The 20,423-nt window shown below is 57.4% G+C and overlaps 6 protein-coding genes and 1 non-coding gene across 7 annotated transcripts; 2 read left to right on the forward strand and 5 right to left on the reverse strand.

Moving 5' to 3' along the window:
• Window positions 1-318: 318 nt before the first annotated feature.
• Window positions 319-1,055, reverse strand: D7B24_007683 (uncharacterized protein; the record flags this gene model as incomplete). Its single annotated transcript, XM_028641789.1, has 4 exons — window positions 319-497; window positions 555-669; window positions 736-789; window positions 864-1,055. 4 exons carry the CDS (start codon window positions 1,053-1,055, stop codon window positions 319-321), a joined length of 540 nt encoding a protein of 179 aa, XP_028494267.1.
• Window positions 1,056-1,938: 883 nt separating this feature from the next.
• On the reverse strand, window positions 1,939-2,868 carry D7B24_007684 (uncharacterized protein; the record flags this gene model as incomplete). The annotated part of the gene is made up of 1 exon (XM_028641790.1): window positions 1,939-2,868. The coding sequence occupies one exon, from the start codon at window positions 2,866-2,868 to the stop codon at window positions 1,939-1,941; it is 930 nt and encodes a 309-aa protein (XP_028494268.1).
• A 4,008-nt stretch (window positions 2,869-6,876) lies between these two features.
• Window positions 6,877-9,411, forward strand: D7B24_007685 (uncharacterized protein; the record flags this gene model as incomplete). Its single annotated transcript, XM_028641791.1, has 2 exons — window positions 6,877-8,152; window positions 8,225-9,411. The coding sequence occupies 2 exons, from the start codon at window positions 6,877-6,879 to the stop codon at window positions 9,409-9,411; spliced, it is 2,463 nt and encodes an 820-aa protein (XP_028494269.1).
• A 1,859-nt stretch (window positions 9,412-11,270) lies between these two features.
• Window positions 11,271-12,172, forward strand: D7B24_007686 (uncharacterized protein; the record flags this gene model as incomplete). The annotated part of the gene is made up of 2 exons (XM_028641792.1): window positions 11,271-12,014; window positions 12,077-12,172. The coding sequence occupies 2 exons, from the start codon at window positions 11,271-11,273 to the stop codon at window positions 12,170-12,172; spliced, it is 840 nt and encodes a 279-aa protein (XP_028494270.1).
• A 1,780-nt stretch (window positions 12,173-13,952) lies between these two features.
• D7B24_007687 lies at window positions 13,953-14,023 on the reverse strand. Its single transcript has one exon. It is a non-coding gene; the product is annotated as a tRNA-Gly (tRNA).
• An 881-nt stretch (window positions 14,024-14,904) lies between these two features.
• D7B24_007688 (uncharacterized protein) lies at window positions 14,905-17,093 on the reverse strand (the record flags this gene model as incomplete). Its single annotated transcript, XM_028641793.1, has 5 exons — window positions 14,905-15,220; window positions 15,310-15,874; window positions 15,936-16,292; window positions 16,363-16,698; window positions 16,826-17,093. The coding sequence occupies 5 exons, from the start codon at window positions 17,091-17,093 to the stop codon at window positions 14,905-14,907; spliced, it is 1,842 nt and encodes a 613-aa protein (XP_028494271.1).
• A 1,587-nt stretch (window positions 17,094-18,680) lies between these two features.
• D7B24_007689 (uncharacterized protein) lies at window positions 18,681-20,000 on the reverse strand (the record flags this gene model as incomplete). Its single annotated transcript, XM_028641794.1, has 2 exons — window positions 18,681-19,149; window positions 19,231-20,000. The coding sequence occupies 2 exons, from the start codon at window positions 19,998-20,000 to the stop codon at window positions 18,681-18,683; spliced, it is 1,239 nt and encodes a 412-aa protein (XP_028494272.1).
• Between the last annotated feature and the right edge of the window lie 423 nt (window positions 20,001-20,423).

The raw sequence follows: 20,423 nt of genomic DNA on the forward strand, positions 1-20,423 counted from the left end.
CCAAACTCCGGCTGAGACAGAACGCTCACTCGGTTGAGTGCCGCCAGATCAACCCCGCAATTGATGCTTTTTAAGATACCACGGCTGGGAAATGGCTGGCAGAGGGATCACAAAACGTAGGGACTGCGATAGAACTGAACCAAGTGAAAAGGCCCGCGGACCTATTACAAGTGTTGTGTGCAGCCTTGAACCTTCGAGCATCGACAAGATGCCGCATACCCTCGAACCTAGCCGTCGCAGAAACCCTCCGAAGGCAGTGCCTTCTCTTATCAACAAGTGATCATCATCAAAACATTACCCAACCTCTCGCACCCGCCTTCAAACATCGCAGAAGTAGTCAAAGTTGGCATCGGAGCTCACCAACGCCCTCTCAGGCTGCGTCGGGCTGTTGTTGTTGTTGTTATTTCCGCCATTGTTGTTGTTGCCGCCGCCGCCGCCGCCAGCATTCTGATCAAAGCTCTTCTGCGCCGCCTGGCTGATGCCCTGCTTGCAGTCGTCTGGCATCATGTCAGCCATCGGTCAAGCATGACCCAGTGACGGGAATGGACACCTACTGTTCTGCTTGTCACAATCGCTGACCTCAAAGTTTCCGCCGCCGTTGTTCGCCAGCCTGGCGCAGTCGTTCTTCTGGTTGTCGCACGCCCGGCCGGCCGCCGTGTCAAAGTCGGGCTGGTGGTCCCACGCGCATCAGCATGCGCCGATCGAACAATCGCGCCTCACGGAGAGAGAACTCACAAAAGTGTCGCCGCCCACCGAGAACGGCCTGTTTGGGTCATTCGACTGCGTGATCTATTCGTTCGTCCCCGCTCGTCAGTCCCGGAACAGCAAAATAACGTTTGTCGGGGGTCGCAGCGCAGACGCACCCCAGGCGCTCCAGCGCCGCCAACCTTGCCGTCGAAGAATTGCAGGTTCTGCGCGTTCTGGCGCGGCCGCAGGCCCATCTTCCATCCCATGGCCAGCTCCTCGCTCAGGTCCTGGCTGATGTCCATCGCCAGCCCGGCCGTCGCCAAAACGGCGACGGCAGCCATGAGCAGGGTCGTCCAGCGGGTGAGCATGGCGCGCGCAAGTCGTTCGTTCGTTCGTTCGTTCGTTTCGCTAGCGGGGAGCGATATCGAGTAATCGGGTTGTCGAGGAGTGTGCTTGTCGGGGGTAAATTGCGGCGGCGAGCGGGAGGGAGGAAATGCGGTGCCTCGTCTGAAGTTTCTCGTGCGCGGTTTGGGCCCTCACAAGAAATCTTCAAAGCCCGTGGCAGAATGATTGAGTTGGTCGGGCGAAGAGGGGTTGGTTTGTGCTTCTCGCGTGCTCGTGCACAGCATTGCTGAAAGATGGGGGAGAGCCATCCGAAACGCCCCTGAGACGCGCCTGAACGGTCATCTGGTGGCTTGCACGTGACTCCTCTTGGTCGTCGTCGTCCGAGAGGTGGCCTGACATTGGTTGCATTGGGAAGCAAGGGCGACTTAATGATGAGCAGTCAATTTGGAGAAAGGCTTTGTCACTGGTTAGGGTGGTGAATGAATGGCAGTATGTTCTCGAATTAAAGTCTATGTGCATGGGCTCAGGCCTGGGCCAAAAGAACTCATCCCACATGACTCGGGCTACGAGACGGCCTCCATAAGCGATCACGGACAAGACGAGCTCAAGTCGGCCGGGTATGTAAAATGATGAAGAAAAAGAAATGCCGCTAGGTGCGCAGTCTATCGATTACCCAGTGTTCGAGATGAACGTGCTATGTGCCAATGTCGAAGTGTGACAAAACAAGATTCAAACGCAATAAACTCCCATCCGCTCGCCCTTGCAGGACAACGTCTCGATGCGGAGTCTTCAGACGAACTCGAGTCTTCCAAGTTCCGTGCCGCAACGTCATCCACAGGTTCGGCTCATCAAAATTCCACTCCATCATGTCATCTCCTAGTTGCACCGTTGATCTGGCCGAATAGCTCAGAAGTTGGACGAAGCATTCACTTGCGTCGGTTGGTGGTAGCTCTCAAGGTTGGTCTGGAAGGGCGAACGGTTATTGTTGTTGGCAGTGGTGCCAGACATGGCATCAGACTTGGGCTCGCTGTTGAAAGCGCTGGTGCCAGCAGTGTTGTAGTCCATCAGGCCGTCATTCTCCTCCTGCCTCTTCTTGCGGTTGTGGATACGGAAGCCGACGAAAGCCAGAGCACCGAGAATGATGGCACCACCAACACCGACAACAACGCCAATGACAATATTGCGAGTCTTGGTGGGCATGCCGCTGCCGCTGCCGCCGTTGTTGTCGTTATCGGACAGGCCGGGGGTGCTGACCACGACGCTCTCGGAGGTCATGGAAGTCGTCTCACCCTGGGCGTTGGTCGTCACAAAGACGGTCTTAACGGTCGAGGTGACAGGCTCGGCGGTAGTCTGAGCGTCAGCAGCTGTGGTGGTCTCGTTGTCGCTTCCGTTCGTGGTGTTGTCGTTGTTGTTGTTGCCATTGTTGTTGTTGTTATCCTGGGCGCTGGACGTGGGGGCGGACTGGCCGCTGGAGGGAGAGGCCGAGGGGGCGGGTGTGGAGGTGGTGTCAGCGCCGCCTCCGTTGGCGGAGGTAGCCGGAGTGGAAGTAGCAGGAGTTGTGCTCGGGGCGGTGGTCGCAGGGGAGGAGCTCGTGGCGGCAGGCGTCGTGGTCGTTTCGGCGGCGCTCGTCGTCGTCTGCTGGGCTGCTGTGGACGGCGAGGCGGAGGGTACAACGGGAGTCGATGCCTCGGGCGCTACACTGGGGGAGTTGCCTGTATCCTGCCGCCTGACCACGGCATTCTGGTTGGGTCCCTCGACGTTGGGCGGGACAGCCTGAGCGACGGCGATGAAGCCGAGGGTCGCCAGGAGAAGGTGCATCAACCGAATGGCGTACATTGTTAATGACGTGTGTCGCCGAGTAGATGTGATACTGTGTAGAGGCTTCTACGATGTATCAAGGCTTCAGGGGCCGTCTGAGGGCAAGCAACGCCAGATGTCTGGGTTCGAGAGGAGGGTCGACAACTCAGACTCAAGGCGATGATGACAAGGCGACGGAAGGGGCGAAACTTCGTATGGCGATCGACGGGTGCCTTGACGACGGCGTGACAGAGCCGAAGGGCTGAACAATAAAAAAGTATATTAGAAATGGGGTGAGAGCGAGTGTAGGGAAGCCGAAGCAGGGGGATAGGAAAGGAAACAATCAAAGAAGAAGTTTACTGTCGCGTGGACTTGAATGGGTAGGGGCGGAGAGTGGTGAGAGGGATGGACAAGGTGAGGCAAGTCAGGCAGCGTAGGACTTTGACAGGACAGGCGGAGCGCACGGAGAGAATTCTCTTGGGGGTGTGGGAGAGTGGAGGCGCATGTGCAGCTGACGAGGAGCACTGTGCAGTCTAGGCGTTCCCGTTACGGCGCTAGGCTCCCCGTAGCCGTCCTTAGTGCTGTTGGTCCAGCGGCTCGGGTGGGCCACCAGGTGCTTCCATTCTCGTATTCTTGGCCCACCTCTGCAGATTAGGGGTCGTTGATTGGCTTTCCAGAACGTTGCCCTGGCTGCCTGGCACCCTCTCTGTCTGTGGGAGTGCAGGAGATGCAGAGCATCTGCGAGTGTCGAATCACTCCTGACACTGGGGGGGGCACAAGAAACAATTCTGCAGTCGTTCGCACGTCAAACAAGCCACTTGCACTTGCGGTGGAACGAATGCCAGCACACACACACAAGCTTTTTTCCCCCAAGCCCCATCGACCGTCTGTCGATTCGGGGCCCTGGGCGGCATTGTCCTTGGGGGCAGAGTACCCAAGATGAGTTAGATCTCTTTGTCGGACCTTTGTCTTCACTTTGTCTATAGATAATCTCTTGCACTGCCTGGCCCACCGAAAATTGGGTCGACTTGAGTCAATCTGGTCCCCCTGCTCACTCGGCCCGCTCAATGACGGAGCCTCTGGCCCATGTCAGTCGGTCTTCTGCATTCCAACGAGTTTCGATTGCGTGGGTGAGGACGTCTTTGCCGCCTCTCGACTGGCTACGCGGTGGACCTCCAAAACACCACCCATGCTGCTGACCTGCTCATCCTCTGCGTGCCCGGAATGAACTTCATGCCATCTTCCTTGAAGTTGCGAGAGCTGCAGGCACACCGTTCACTGACTGACGTGTTGGCGTCGGTGACGGGAACAAGGGCTGGCGGACTTCGTTTAGAAGCCAATTTTCAATCATAAAGATGGATCCATGGCGAACGTTCCGCCCCATATGCCAATCGCAATGCCAATGGCCAGCGATTGTCTGGCAGTGCATCAACAACCAAGTCTGGGGGCCTGAAGGGACACCAGCACTGCCGTCACTACATGTACATGTACCACCATTACTTCAAGCCACATATTACCACTGCCAGCAAAATGCACGGCGATCTTGCCCCCATCACGGACCCTCCGAAGCTTCCACTGCCAGCAAAAGCCTGCTGCCCATCATTGACTGTGTGCAAGCGCGGCCCGCCAATCGTCCGCAGCCAACATTCGTCATTCCACCCCCACCAGGGACGAGCCCCTTCGCTCGACAGAGATTCGACCACAGGCGAACAACGCAAGCCAACGTCGTCGCCAGCAGCATCGCGCGTCGCCCCAATCCCAACAAGGACCCCAATCACTCACGTACAGCTCTTGTCCCACGTCACTCACCACACTAGAAGATGTTTTTTTCTGAAAGGTTCTCCTGATGCTATTCCTCCTCTGCCACTTCCTTCGTCCATGAGGTACCATTCCTTGCTGGATCACCACCCACCACCATCTGCAGCCAATAGCTTCGACTTTGGGTCACGCAAGACACGAGATGGGACATCAAACCTCCCCAACCACTACTGCACCTGATGAGCACTGGGTGCATCTTGCCTATGTCATCCACGGCAATTCCGACTCGTATCATGGCGCTTGAATCTTGCTCCTCTTCCACAGGCAAATGGTGCTCCGTATCGGCCTCTTCAGGTCTGGACCGTTCTGATAGTGTGTGGATCGCTAGCCGCGCGCACTTCGCCGCGTCACTCAAAGTCGAGGTGTGCAGGCCTGCGTGGCCGGTGCACAGATTCTTCCAAGCTGCGACTTTTTCGGCCGAGGGGCGTAAAAGTCGATGACTGGCGTGGTTTCCATCGCCACGATACCCTGCTCGGCTTCCAAGGAGCGCGCTGCCATGTTGGGTGACGAAGGCCATCTGCCTCTACATCGTGATTCCCTCAGGGTTTAGTTGGAATTTAGGGATCTATTTCGTCTTCCATCATGTGCTACACACCTCATTCGCGGTCCTGGATAATTAATGAGCTGGAAGTTGAGAGGCAGATGCCATGACTGTCACTGCACTTATCAGGCAAGTCAGGGTTTCAGTCTGGGCATGAACTGGTTCCCGGGTTTTAGGTCGATGACCAGATTGGCCGTGTCTGTTGGCAAGACATTATGGATTGCAGTGAAACTTGCTCTTCTGACTCCAATATCATGGTTCACAGCCCCCTCGTTACATGTCGTCGAGGCACCTGAAGCAGTGGTAATAGCGTGGGGTCTGATCACCAGAACCTCCCTTACAGACTGTGCTGTAAGTGTCCCTTACTGACTGTGCTATAAATGATAAATGTCTCTCACATACGCCTGGAGGATTGTTGGGCTCCGGATTTACAAAAGGTGTGCCATCCGCGTGCGATTTTTTTCATTGGCTTAGTATGCTTACCAAGACATTGCAGCGGCTGGGCACGTCACCTGACATCAACAATGGCGGTGTGATCAGCCTAACGTCGGCGTAGCTGGTTGTTAAGTTTCCTTTACAAGGCCAATAACAACATAGACACTTAAAGGGACGCCAGTATGAGATTTAGAGCGAGGGAGTTTACAGCAGATTGCCCCGCGGCATACTTTTAGGAATTACGGAATTACGGGATGTTAGCTTTCCTAGCACGGCAGGAGTTGATTGCGCAAAGGCATAGAAGGAAATAGCCACCGACCTGGTTCCTGTATGGAGGAGAAAGAAGAGGAAGCCAGTATCGGCTTATCAATTATCCATGCCTGCCATCTCAATCAGGCAGTTTGGCTGCTCTAACAGACTGCCGGCACCAGCAAAAGCGATTCCTCCTCCTCCACGACAACCCAGTCCATGGCTTCACGATCATGGCCCTCGACTCAGCAACCATGCCGAGGATGCTGGAGAACTCTGACGCCCATATGCACACACGCAAAGCCCTCGCTCTGCAACCTGATTCGAGCGCTTGAGCCCCACCAGTTGAAGTTCACTTAGGCTCCGGCTCGTGATCGAAAAGAGCAATTGACTCCTCCAGAAGATCATCATGCCGATCACTTGGCCGCGCCCTGACATCACCACCCCTCATTTGAGCGCGAAATTGGAAGCATGCATCGCCTGATTCGAGCACCTTCCCGGCCCGGATTCGGGATAACAGCACTGCCCTAAAGGCATTTTGGTCCGCTATGCCACCACTTGGCCTGCGGGGGAAGAGCCGATTTTGTACCTGGCCCTCCCCGGACGGCACTTCACGTCCCCGCATTCTAACCAGACTAGCCTGTTCGATTAGCTCCTACGCCTACGACCAAGGCACCTTCGCCATCGCGGGGGGCGCGTTTGCGGGGATATCGGCCGCAACCCGTACACTCTGCATTCGCGCTTGTCTGTCCGTGGTGGCGCTCGGTACAGCTTCCCTGTTCCCATGGTCAAGACGCCGCGTCGGCCGAGCGCTTCTCGGTGCCATCTATACCGTCGCGTAGTCTGGCTCGCTGGCAATTGACGACTGCTTGCTTTAAGGCAATACGATCGACCTCATGTTGCGTCACGTATAAGAAGACCTGCCTCGGCGGGCTATCTCTCAGCATTTGGCCCGACTTTGCCCCTCCAGCAAAGTACTACATTTCCAGCAATCCTAGCCCAGCATGCAGCTCCGCTCGCCTTTTTCCTCGCCTCTTCTTCTTTTGGCCCTGGCCGACGTCTGTCTCGCAGCTCGCGCTGAGGAGGCTCTGGCCGCACTATCACTTGTCAACATCGGTGACGTCCGCGGAAACATTCACCTTCCCGCCGAGGCGGATGGTCTTGCCATCACTTGGCACAGCAGCAATGTCGATGTGCTGGCGACAGACGGCGTTGTGAAGCGCCAGTCTGCAACTGAGGAGGTCGTTCTGACGGCTTCTGTTGAATTCGAGGGGGCCCAGCACGAGCGCCAGTTCAACGCCTCGGTTCGTCAAGCCGTCCAGCTTGACGCTTTCGAGGCTTACGCCTTTTCCTACTTCACAGGCTCCAGCCTCGAGGGCGAGAACATCTTTTTCGCCGCGAGCAACGGTAACGATGCGCTCTCCTGGCAGGAACTGAACGGAGGCCAGCCCGTTCTGCGGTCCAAATATGGCACCAAAGGCCTGCGAGACCCCTTCATCATCCGTTCGCCCGAGGGCGATACCTTCTACATGATCGCTACCGACCTCTCCATCGGCAGCGGCACGTCCTGGGACTCCGCGGTCCGCCAGGGCAGCCTCTACCTCGAGGTCTGGGAATCAAATGACCTCATCAACTGGTCTGAGCAGCGCCACATCCTCGTCTCTCCCGAGACGGCCGGCAACACGTGGGCACCTGAGGCCTTTTGGGATGCCGAGAGCGGCTCCTACGCCGTCTTCTGGGCCTCTTCGCTCTATGCCGAGAACGATCCCCAGCACACGGGCAGCACGTATCACCGCATGCTCTACTCGTTGACGCGCGACTTTGTCACCTTTTCCGAGCCCAAGATCTGGCAGGATGCCGGAGACGCCCGCATCGACACGACTGTCCTCCAGGCTAACGGTGTTCTCTACCGCTTCACCAAAGATGAGGGCTCCGCCACCGGGTGCAGGGACATCATCCAGGAGACTTCCGACTCTCTGCTTGCAGGTATGGACGGCTGGACGACTCAGGCCAGCTGCATCGGACGTGATGCTGGTCTCAGTGCCGTTGAAGGCCCGACCGCTTTCCGGTCCAACCCCAACGACGTCAACGGCGACAAGTTCTACCTCTTTGCCGACGAGTATGGTGGCCGTGGCTACATTCCCCTCGAGACTACTGATCTGAACAACCCCGATTGGAAGGTTTCTGCATCATACAGCCTGCCTACGAGCCCGCGGCACGGCACCGTTATTGGCGTGACGGCCGCTGAGCACCAGGCTCTTGTCAGCGCTCTCAGCAACCGTCGGGCTCGCCGATCCAAGAACTCCAAAACTATCCGACAGGCTGCAGAGCCAGTCAGCCAATTCTGACTAGCCGACCGAACCCTGCTCAAGGTTGACCCGATCGTCAACGAAACGCTCCATACCGTCATCTTTCCTGTCGTCCCTGGCACCGATGTCACAAATCTCGCCCCCACCTTCGTCACGGCCGACGGTGTCAGTGCCTCGCCCGAGTCCGGCACGGCGGTAGATCTATCTTCCAAGATGGTCTACACGATAACAAACAGCGATGGTTCAACAACCGAGTGGACTCTCTCGGCCGTGGAGATGCGGAGCCCCGTGCTCCCCGGTCTCTGGGCCGACCCGAACATTGCCGTCTTCGACAACACATACTACCTTTATGTGACGACGGACGGCTTCGAGGGCTGGGGCGGCAATGTGTTCTACTGGTGGAAGTCGGCTGACCTCGTGACCTGGACGCGCGGCAAGAAGCCCTTCCTGACGCTCGATGGAGAGAACGGCAACGTGCCATGGGCGACGGGCAACGCATGGGCGCCAACGATTGCCCGGCGCGACGGCAAGTACTACTTCTACTTCAGCGGACACAATGCTATCTACGACCGAAAGACGATCGGCGTGGCGGTGGCCGACCACCCTGAAGGGCCGTTCACGGCGGAACCAGAGGCGATGATTCTCAACGACGGAACGCCCAAGACGGGCCAGGCGATCGATCCAGCAACCTTTGAGGACCCCGAGACGGGCAAGTGGTACATATACTGGGGCAATGGTAACCCGGGCCTCGTGGCGGAGCTCGGCGATGACATGGTGTCGCTCAAGGCGGGCACGACACGGGTGTTGGAAGGACTCGTGGACTTCCGCGAGGGCGTCTTCATGAACTACCGTGACGGGGTGTACCATCTCACCTACTCGATCGACGATACGGGGTCGGTCAATTACCGCGTGGGATATGCGACAGCAGACAATGCCCTCGGCCCGTTCACGTATCACGGCGTGATCCTCGAAAAGGATCCTTCGCAAGGCATCCTGGGCACGGGACACAGCTCCGTGCTCAATGTGCCCGGGACGGACGATTGGTACATTGTGTACCACCGATTCGGGATCCCTGGCGGCGGCGGATTCCGGCGGGAGACGACGATTGACAGGCTTGAGATTGACGGCGAGACGGGGTTGTTCAAGAAGGTGACGCCGACGCTGGAGAGCGTGGGACCGCACAAGGTTCCTGTGGCGTCGTCAAGGCGACACTTCAGTTGGAGAGGGTAGATGGATGAGCAAGCGAGGGGGAGGTGCTTTGACGTTTATTTGTACGCTGACGACGATTGTGATGACTTAAAATGGCTATTTTATTTTTCTCCTCTATTGATTGTGGCCCTCTTCCCCCCTTGGAGCGGCCAATCTCGAGTGAAGGATAATTTCTTTCTCGGTTTCGTGCCCATGTCTGTCGGGAGCTGGCCCCCACGTTCGGATCCGAGTCCGGGCCGTCACAGCTTGGCGATTCCGCCGCCCTGGCTCTGCCGCTGTGGTGGTCCAGTCTAGGGGGGAAGGGCTGGGCGGTAGGGGGGGCTCTCAGATTGAGTAGTCGCATGGCCGGCTTCACAGCAAATCGCTACATCTGGACGGTCAGAGATGATCAGTGAGAGGATCGGTGGTACGAGATCGGACGGGGCAGCCGAGGTGATGGCACGGCAAGTACGTTCGGTAGCGAATAGATGGGAGAAGGGGGGGGGCAAAGGCAGAGGATCAACGAGATGTGAAACGTCGCTCAGCCGACCACGCGACTTCGCGAGTCGTGGACCGCGAGCACGCGAACGGGCATAACCGACAGACAGCTGCCAGTCCAGCGACAGCAGGCAGGCCAAGACGCTGGGAAGTTCCTTTTTCACAACAGTCGGCGACCGAAGCGATAAGCAAGCGAGCGACGGGAGCGGGCATGACGGAAATGACATCAAGAAGGCGTGGCTCATGCCGCGGATTGAAAGGCGCATGAGGGCGTCCGGGAAGAGGGTGGACGCCGCGATGGGGGGCCTCTCACTGGCGCGACTGTGCTGTCTGCTTGAAACTGGCCAAATTTCCGGCCAAGACCTGGGGGGGGGGACATAGTCTGAGGCAGGCGGGAGAGGCGCGCGTCAAACCTGACAAGCCTCTTGCTGCTGATGGGTGATGAGTGATGAGTGACCAGTGATGACAGGATGGTAAAGATAGCTTTGGGAGGGCTGACGAGGGTGCAGAACTTCAGACCGAAGAGAAGAGGGGTGAGGTTGGGGCGCTCGCTGTTTCAGTACATGCGGACACCTGAGACGATCCCTGTTCAGGGGGTCGTCGGCTCTCTTCTGTGGCTGTATACGGACAGTGAGCATGGCCTGAGGATCTCAACCTGGCCCTGGACATCCTGGAAGCTTCACCAGGGGACGGCTGGCGGGGGGTACGAGTGTTTTTCTCGACAGGGAATCGTGGGGCCCAGAACTCGGCCGATGAGCCTCAACGTGGTTTAGACGACGGGCCACACCTCGCCTGTCCAATCGCCAACCTTGCCGCCAGCGCTGACACTTGCTCGCCTATGACCCCCCCTTGTGTCTTTGCGTGGCTCTTTTTGCGGGTATGACCAGGACCTGAGTGCCCACCGAGGCATCGTGATGAAGGAGCGAAGCCTTGCTCGGCCTGGTCTGACCAGCCGTTAGATTGGCTGTTGACAGAAAGGGGACGACCACGACAGGGATGCGACATGAGGTGAGCAAAGCAAGCATCGTGAAGGCTCCAAGACCGAGTTTGGCTATCTGATGGATGGCTTGCTCGTCTCTGAACCAGGGCCTGGCCTGGCCTGACCGAGATGGTATAAGAGCCATCAACCCAGGCTGCTCGTTCTTCCAAGACGACCTCTCTTTGATTCATTCCCATCCAGCCCGTTTACATTTTTTCGAGTTTCATTCTCTTACTCGTTCGTTCGCTCTGACATTCTTTACTGTGCTAGTCACAAGTCGTTCTTTCAAACAATCTCCAAGATATTCATTCTTTTTTCATCGTATCCTCCAGGTAGATCACTGGACGATTCTTCATTTTTTTCTTCCGAAATAAACGAAACCAACCATCAAACCAAACCAAACCGAACAACCCCAACCGACAAGATGGCCTCCAAGATCCTGTCCCTCCTCTCCATCGTTGCCGCCGTCTCGGCTCACGGCATCGTCACCTCCCCCCCGCCCCGCCCCGTCGGCGATGCCTTCCGTGCCGCCTGCGGTAACACCATGTTCAACATGATCAACTCCGACCCCCTCGGCAACATCCAGGGCATGGAGCAGGGCCGTGACGCCTCTCTCACCTCGGCCGACTGCAACCTCAACCTCTGCAAGGCCTTCAAGTTCGAGGACAACCCCGCCGCCAACATCCAGTCCTACAGCCCCGGCGAGACCGTCAACATGCTCGTCCGGATCGGTGCCCCCCACACCGGCATCGCCAACGTCTCTGTCGTTGACACCACCACCAACACCATCATCGGCACCCCGCTAATCGAGTTCACCAACTACGCCTCCACCCGCACCGGTGTCGCCGCCAACAACACCGACTTCAGCTTCGACCTCCCCGCCACCCTGCCCGCCCAGTGCGCCACCGCCGGCAACTGCGTCCTCCAGTGGTTTTGGGACTCGGACGAGGCCGGCCAGACCTACCTGAGCTGCATCGACTTCACCACGAGCGGCACTGGCTCTGCCCCTCCCGCTCCCGCTCCCCCCGCCGCCCCGACCACCACTGCTGCCGCCCCCGCCGTTCCCACCACCACGGCTCCCGCTGCCGGCGCCACCACCTCGGCCGCCGCTCCCGTCGTTGAGGAGCCCGCCGCCCCCACCACCACCGCGGCGCCTGTTCCCACCTCTGTAAGCCATCGCCTTGCGTTCCTCTTTCGTGCTGATGCCCTCTTGCTAACACAAACCACCAGCCTCCTACCACCTGCAAGCGCCGCCGCGTCCGCCGCAACTCGGCCGCCGCCAAGAAGTACCGCGCCGCCAAGCGCGCCGCCGCCCTCCGCCGCTAAGTCGCCAGCTCGTCCTGGTGGCCCAAAGTGAGACGTTGCGATGCATGGCGTGGTTTAGGGAGTCTGTCCTTACGATGGCTATCTCTCTCTCCCTTTCCCCCATGATTCTTTGTATATACTACATGACCCGTTATTTTAAACCTGTAAAAAAGACCGGGGGGGGGGAAGCAACGGATAGAGACGAAAGATGAACGGGGCTGGAGGAAATGGCGGTGCCGCCTCGGTTCCTGAATTGACGTGTTCAACATCCTTGATCTTGCTACCTTTCCATGATCTACAACGTGATGTGATGCTGAGCGTGGTTGCTTTTAGGAAGTAGTACGTGATTCACTATGTTTCTGGGGGTTTGATATGATTGCCCATCGCGATGAGCTTAAATGTGTCGATCACTCTGGCCCTGGGACGATCACATCCGCATGAAACCTGCCCTATCGGATCTCCCAGGCGCGCGGCTGTCGAGACGACCGGCGGGAAAATGATCGGCATGCACCTTGGGTTGCGACGGATAGATGGGAAATGCGCACAACCTGGCCCTGAACAGCCGGCAATTTTCAAAGCACATCACATGCAATGGTTTTTGAGGGGAAGATTTTCAGACACTTGATTGAGAAGATCGAATGCTGTTGAGAAGATGAAGATGGCATGGCTGTATGGACATCTGTGCAAATAGTGTCCACTGGGAGTAGTATGATATCTGGACAGTGTCAGCTAGGATCACCGCGATAGTCCCAGTCGGAGCGCCCTTACACATCCATTAGCTGTGGATAGTTTGAGGCGGACTCTAGTATCTTGGATGTGAGAGGATCATTTTGGAAAGAACAAGGGCGACGAAGACGAAGAACAAACAATTCATCCTTCCTCAGGTCTATCAGTGTCCCAGTTCATCCTCTTCGTTTGCGCTCAGGAGGCTTCTCTTGCGTAGGCGGAGAGGAAGAGATATTGTCTTCTGATGCATCGCCATCCAACAGGTTATCAAGGAGTGCTCCGTCAAGAGCCATCCTATGCATCAGAAGGAAATTTTGCCGACAGACTGATAATGTCGTCTTCTGTCAGATCTTCTGTCCGGAAGAGAATGGCTATAACGTGTTTCGCTCTTCCTCACGGTCGCGCGAATTGGTTGGCCAATGGGCAGCAATTCAAAATCTTCATTTGCATAGTCGAGACTAATCACTGCAATATAGACTATTTCTTAAGTTAGCGTGTGGCTGGGTTTAATCATATCATCGTTGTCGTCGGATCACACCCTCATCGTGCATGTCGCTCCGGCTTGATAGGACTTGAAGCAGCCAAAGCAAATCAACATCGAGTACTGCTTCTCGATACAAAATAACACGAGCAATGTCTACGACTTGCTACTTGGCATGGTCCAGCTTTCGCTGGCGATCAAAGCAAAGGGGACCAGCAATTGAGTTCTAAGGCAAGTTACAGTTGCATGCCTCAGCGGAGTGAAACCTTGGTGGACTGCAATTGGTTGGTACCGTTACCCCTTTCAACGAACTGTACTCTCACTAAGACCCTAAGTTGCAATATAGTCAGCGCTCCAACCCGACTATAGTTCAGTCGAGTTGGGAGAAGGCTCAATATTTGTTCACACCGAGCTGATACAAATCAAGGGGCCGCTGGCAAGCAGCCTAGGCGTATCTCCTAATGAAAGCCGCAAAAGCGAAATTGTTCCAGTAGAACCATCATGTCATCTCGACATGGGCACTCGTTCCAATAGAAAGAAAGCGACAAGAAGACGAAACAAAAGTCTCTTGATGAAAGCAAAAGATTGATGTACTGCGTGAACTGGGAATCGAACCCAGGGCTCCCCGATGGCAACGGAGAATTTTACCACTAAACCATTCACGCTATTGGATGAACGCTGTTTCAGAGCATTGAATCATGATTCAATCTCGCACTGCTGAGATTCGCAGCCCCTTTCTCCTCGCTCCGCTGGCTTACACGACACCTAACCTGCCAAGTGACGACATCGTCAGCACACGCTGCTTGAGTCATAGACTTGACATTTCCAACGTCTGACATCACCCCGTCTTACTGTCTCTTTCCTCACGCACGACCAGCGTCCATTTAAAAACATGTCGTTTCTCTTTCAAGCGAGCGATGAACACAAGATGAACCCCAACCAGGCCCGGTGACAGAACTCGAAGATGCCTCAATATCACGTTGATGCAGGCGAGAATGCATGTCCCCTCGACACGGCGTCAGTGTCTTGACTGGCTCTCGATGACGCACGTCAATCCCTCTAGCAGCACTCTGCTGGCGCATACCATGGCGAACTTGAGCTGGCACATGTACTGAGGTGCGACAGTGTTGTTTCGCCGTGCTCCCGCGCATATGGTCGCCTCTGCTACCGCAACTGTCTCGTTGGTTTTGAACGATCCCGAATAGAAGCGTCCTCCGGGAAGCCCTATTACACGACAAGTGGCCATGTTGTTACCTGAACTCGGCGAACAAGTCCAACTCCTCTACGGCAATCCATTTCTCCAGCGAGAGGTCAGTCTCGACGTCACAGATGATGATGATATGCAAGCATAACTATCAGCGAGAGCTGTAGTTCTGTTGTAACACTGACGGGGTATTATCTGCGGAAACGATTGATTGAAGCGACAGCATCGAAGACAAACGAAGTAAGACGATGCCGCAAACAAGACATCCGACCTCATGTCAACCGTCTGCTCGACATGCCCCCCCCCTCCCTCTCTTCCAAGCACAGACAGCACGACCACTATCTACGATCTGGGCGCGTTGGGCCCATCCTGGACGTATGACGGGATCTGCGCTACGTGCTTCTCGTCACCCTGCAGCGAGTCGTCAGAGCCGGCCGCATTGCCAGACGCCACATGGCGGCGGCGCAGGCGGCCAGTCTCGTCGTGGGTCTGATCCCATTCAGCGAGTTCGGCGAGGGGAACCCGTACGAGGCGGTGCGTGTTGGCGCCAGTGTCCTCGTTGATATCCACATCGAGGACCTCAGTCCTGATGCGGTAGCCCTTCCATTTGGGCAGAGTGTACATCCAGACGTAGTAGTAGATGCCGCAGATGATCATGCTGTGGATCAGGTCAGTCACTGCGGAGACGGAAGGCGGGGGCGGTAGCGGGCGTCTGAAGATCCGGCTCTGGCGGGGATGGGAACTCACATGGCGATACCAACAATGCAGTAAGTCGCATAGAAGAAGCTAACGTCTCCGGCGTAGATGCCTCCCTTGGGAGGGAACCACGGCATGACGAGGAGGTAGACCTGAATGAGCAGGAAGAAAATGACAGCAATGTGCCAAGCCTTGAACTCGGGACGCGGCTGGTTGGAACGGGCACGACGCTTGCGGATAATGTACACGCCGAGAACCATGGCGACGTAGAACATGGCGCTTGGGTACGTCTGCAGACTGACGACAAAGGCGAAGGCGTCTCCGGCCGGGGGAGCGACGATCATGATGAAAGTCATGCCCCATTTCAAGAGGTAGGGACCCAGAGGAGTGCCAAAGGGGCGCGTCGACACCCAGAACTCGGTGAAGGGGAGAACGCCCTGGCGACCGATCTCACGGATGGAGCGAGACTGTCCGATGAGCACGACGAGGAGGTTACCGAAGGAACTGAGCAGCACGAGGAAGTTCAAGGCCAGCTCAGCGCCACCCTTGCCGAAGACAGTGCGGAAGAAGGTGGCGGCAGCAATCTCGCCCGAGGCAGCAAACTCGGCCTTGGACACTACGATCGATTGTGTCAGTCTACAAACCGCGATTCAGAAACCGAAGCAACATGGACTCACCAGCCGAGAAGTACGCAATGTTGCACAGGAAGTAGAGCACAAAGACAATGCCGAGCGAGATTGTGGCGTTCTTCCTCAGGGTGGGAATGGGGTTCTGGATCTCATTGACGAGGTTGAAGGCGTTGGAGTAGCCCGTGTACGAGAAGACGATGCTGACCAGCGAGTTGGCCAGGTCGTTGCCGTTCTGAGTGGTACCGTCGAAGGCATTGCGGAAGTTGCGGTGGGGATCGGGAACGCGGTCGACATTGCCGCCGAGGATTACGAGACCGGTGATACTGATGAAGACGAGGGTGATGATCTTCAGGCCACCAATAACGTTGGACGCCCAGAGAGAATACTTGTTGTGGGCGATGACACCTGCGATCCGATCACATTAGCCACTCTGCGAGAAACAACGAAACAACTTCGAGACGATATCAAAACGTACAGATGACAGCAAAGGTGTAAGCGGCAACAGCGACACCCTTCATCTCCCAGTCGGTGGGGGTCCGACCGATGATGCGCCAAAGATAACGTGACAGAACGATGGCGTTGCTGCTGCTGAAAGACAGGATGATCGACTGGACGGCAAAGGTGACGGGGAAGAAGTGCTTCGGACGAGGATAGGCCTGCTCGAGGTAGACGACCTCACCGCCGCTGCGGTTCGGGAAATAACTGGCAAGCTCGAGGTACACGGCAAGACCAGCAGCGGCCATGAAGAACCCAATGACCCAGTAGATCAGGGCCAAGCCGACGGAGCCCGTGTTTCGGAGGATGTTTCCCGCTGCATGGCGCGTTAGCATGGCGTCTCTCGTCATATCAACACCGGCAAACCGACGCCCCAAGCTCCCCCTAGCCATGAGAGCTCGAGCGACGGGTCATCCGAGACGACGTGAGCGGACAGGACTTACGAGTTGAGAAGATACCGGTTCCGATCATCATGTTGATGTTCAGGAAGATGACGGTGACCCAGTTGACATGGTAGCCAAGCGGCGACTTGGACTCAACGGGAGCGCCGGCGGCCTCCTGGTACGAGGGCCCGGAGCCGTTGCCGGCAGCGAAGCGGACGTAGGCCAACTTTCCATCGTGGATGACGGAGTTTTCGCTGTCCGAGTTGTAGTTGGACCTGTCGCTGGCCACTTCGACCGCGGTCTGTGGCTTCCAGAAGGACAAGCCCATATTGGCGTTGTTGCTGTTCGTGAGACCTTCGTCAGGGAGGGAAAGCAGCAAAGCTCGTTAGCTCCCTTACTACGCTGGCAAGAGGGCAGATCAAGAGTAGAGGGCAAGATCTACGCTTTTCGTTCTCCTGTCCAAAAGTCTAACATTCCCGACGACGGCGGCCATGGAGCTCATTTATTCAAAGGCCACCTTCGCGACGGCACGACAACTACAAGCGCACGACCGCGAATAGCATGCGACCCTGCATCCATGCAGACCCAACGCTTCTCGAAGGACATGGCTCCAACAGCGCCGGACGAGATCTTTCGAATTGACCAGGCACAATGGCACAATCGCCGCGGGAGGGTCGCGCTGGCCGGTTGGATTTGAAGCAGCAGGGTCAGGGCACGCTCGACCTTCCTACCTGGTCGGGGCCAAGGAGCACGCCATCCTGACGATCATGAGGCGACGAGCGAGCGGCAAACCGCCGACCACGAACCCTTTTGACGAATCTGAACGCGCCCTCGCCGACAACTATCGGCAGCGGCGTAATTGCAGATGAACGCCCGTTTCCCCCAAACGCCTCTTCTCGCACCCCGGTTCCCCGCCAATCGATGGCGTTTTTGCCAATGATACCAGCGGCGGCCACCCGTGCCTTGGCACTAGGGATGCATCGTTCGGTGGAAGGATGATTGACAGCCCGGGGGGGACTCCTCCAAGACTTTCTTTGCGCTGAACGTCTCGCAAAGGGCTGCATCGTTCGATGCCTCCAAGCCCTTGGAAGCAGACGTGAGCGTGGTTGGGATTGGCTTGGCTTCGCTCGCCGCCCATCCTCCTCGCCCCATACCGACGACGAGGATGCTTCGCAAGGCCTCAATAGAGTTGCATCATCCATGGCAAGCAGGCGAACTGCCAAGTCTGGATACAAGCCCAGCCTCTCCCCCCCTTCGTCCATAATTCATGGTTCGATGCGGTCATGCGGTATGCCAGCGGGCGAAGGCAAAGGTGGGCCAAAGTATTCGCAACGTTGCGTTGGGCGAGTAGAGTCCCGCGCGCGGCTGGACCGACTTTGACTTGCCGGGCATACGACCGGCAAGCAAGCGACTCCGACACCCCCTTTTTCGTATCCATTTTGACGCAGAACAACTCCTCTTCCGACGCATCAACGAGGTTAAAAGAGACTTTGTCCGCTGGGGTCCGCTAGAGGGGCATGGCTGCTCACGGAACCGGGATGGCCCCTGGTGTGCTCAGAGAAAGCCATTGACGGCCTTCCCAAAACGTCTTACGGTCTTGGATGTCCCCCTTGGCTCGAGCTGACCGGGCCATGTCACATTGTGCGCGCAGATGATAAACATTGATCAAGGTTGGCAGAGAAGGTGGGGGGAGGGGAGATCCCTCGCATATGCATCTTACGTCGACATGCATCTGATTGTTCGCGATAGAAACAAGGGACGAAACCCCTACGCTACACATGGAGCCAGATGGGTAGCATCGGCGATGATTGACCGTCTGCCCACAGGTTGTCTTTGCAAGACACCTCATGGTAGCCCACCGCCTCCCCCCCTTTTCCCTTTTCTGCCTACAGCCCGCATGCCACCGGCTGGCGATCTATCGCCCCTTGTTGCTTTCACTGCGAATGTAGGGTTCCAACGGGAAGACCTGCGTGTCGGTGTTAACGCCGTCATAAAGCTGTTGCCACCTGTCGTCGAGGTCGCCTGGCGTCTCCCATGCCTTTTCGGGATCGCGCAGCCACAGCCGGACGAGGTGCCGCTGCTTCTCGGGCGTGTCGGTGAAGCCGTCGCGCGCGTGGAAGACGGCGAGGTTGTTCACGTACTGCATGTCGCCCTTTTCAAAGTCTGTGGCGACGCTGTACTTTTCGCCTAGGAAGTGAAGCGCGTCCAGAGCCTCTGCCTGGGCCTCGGTGATGGGGGGGATGTGCGAGCTCCGCGGCAGGGCGCCGAATCCGACAAAGTAGCGGCGGGCGTACTGGAGAACAACGCGCTCGGGGGCCGAGGCTGTGGCAGGCTGATGGTAGAGCAGTGGCCGTGTCCAGTACGGCTTGTCAGACTTGGCGAAGCTGTGAATCACGGCATTAATAACATGAGAGGGAAAAGGAAAAGAAAAAAGTGGCAGCTGCCCAAAGGGTGTGTGTACTCACACTTCAACATCCCAGCCCTCGCTCAGGGTGCGCACGAGGTCAGGCCGCGTGGCAGCGAGATGGTTATAGACGCGCCACGTGCTCGCGAGACGACTGGCGCCGCCCTCAGCAGCCGAGTCGAGGGCGAACAGAGACACAATGTCACCCGTGTCCGTGTGGAAGACTTGCTTGTCGGCCGTGTAGGCTGGGCTCCCGATGACGCCATCCTGGCCCTGGGACGTCAGGGTCAGGTCCTTGATGTGGGTGAGGACGACATCGGCAGGCTCGCCGGCATATTTTGTGTCCTGGCGGCCGCGCAGCCCAGCAATGTGAGAAGAGATGCCGGCGTAGATGATGATGTTGTCGCGGCGCTCATAATCGTCAACGCGCAGACCGCGGACGACGAAGAAGCCGTGGCCGTCGTGCAGCTCGGCCGACAGACGGCGCAGCTCTGCGTGCAGCGTGGGCAGGGGGAAGGTGTCTGGGGACAGGCGGCCGAGGGGCAGGCTCAGGGCCTTGAAGCTGCGAAGGGCCTCGTCGACCTCCTGTAGCTGGGCCGGCGACAGCACGTAGGTCCACTGGTAGCGGTCGGCGAGGCCCTGGCCCTCCCAGACGAGGGGCCCCTGGAGCTGGGCGGGGAAACCGTCTGGAAGGGTCTTCGGGAGGTCGAGCTTGGCACGACGGGTGGCGCGCGCCTGATACTTTTCGTAGTCGGGGTGATAGGAAATGTCCGGCTGGCGAGGGCTAGCTGTGGCCGTGGCCGTGGTAGTGGAGCCGGCCGTTGTCGACATGGCTGGCGGCGTGGGGGTGGCCTTTCTCTGTCCTCTCGATCACGAGATGTTTGCCTTGTGGTGTTTGCTGGCGAACAAAAGGGGGAGGGGGGAGGACGCCTCTCGACATCTGCCGTCCTTCCGATTACTGGATTCCACTCTCAGCCGTCGCCGGCGTCATGCTCGCGAGGCGATGACAAGCCGTTTCTTTTATCAACCCATCGCCGTCCACCTGCCGGAAGCCGACTGAGTGGGTGGTGTGCTCGTGAGGGGAGGGCAGCGGGGGAGCGTCGTGGGAGTGCATCATGGCACCGACGAGAGGGGCGAATTGGAGGCCACGCCAGACAGGGGCCAGGGGTCGCGTGCTGCAGCACCTCATGCCGGCTCCTGGTCGCGCAATTGAGTGGACCGACCAACCCATGGCTGACGGGTGCTAGAGAGAGT

Source organism: Verticillium nonalfalfae (assembly GCF_003724135.2).
Source record: "Verticillium nonalfalfae strain VnAa140/NRRL 66861 chromosome Unknown scaffold_63, whole genome shotgun sequence".
NCBI classification, from domain to species: Eukaryota; Fungi; Ascomycota; class Sordariomycetes; order Glomerellales; family Plectosphaerellaceae; genus Verticillium; species Verticillium nonalfalfae.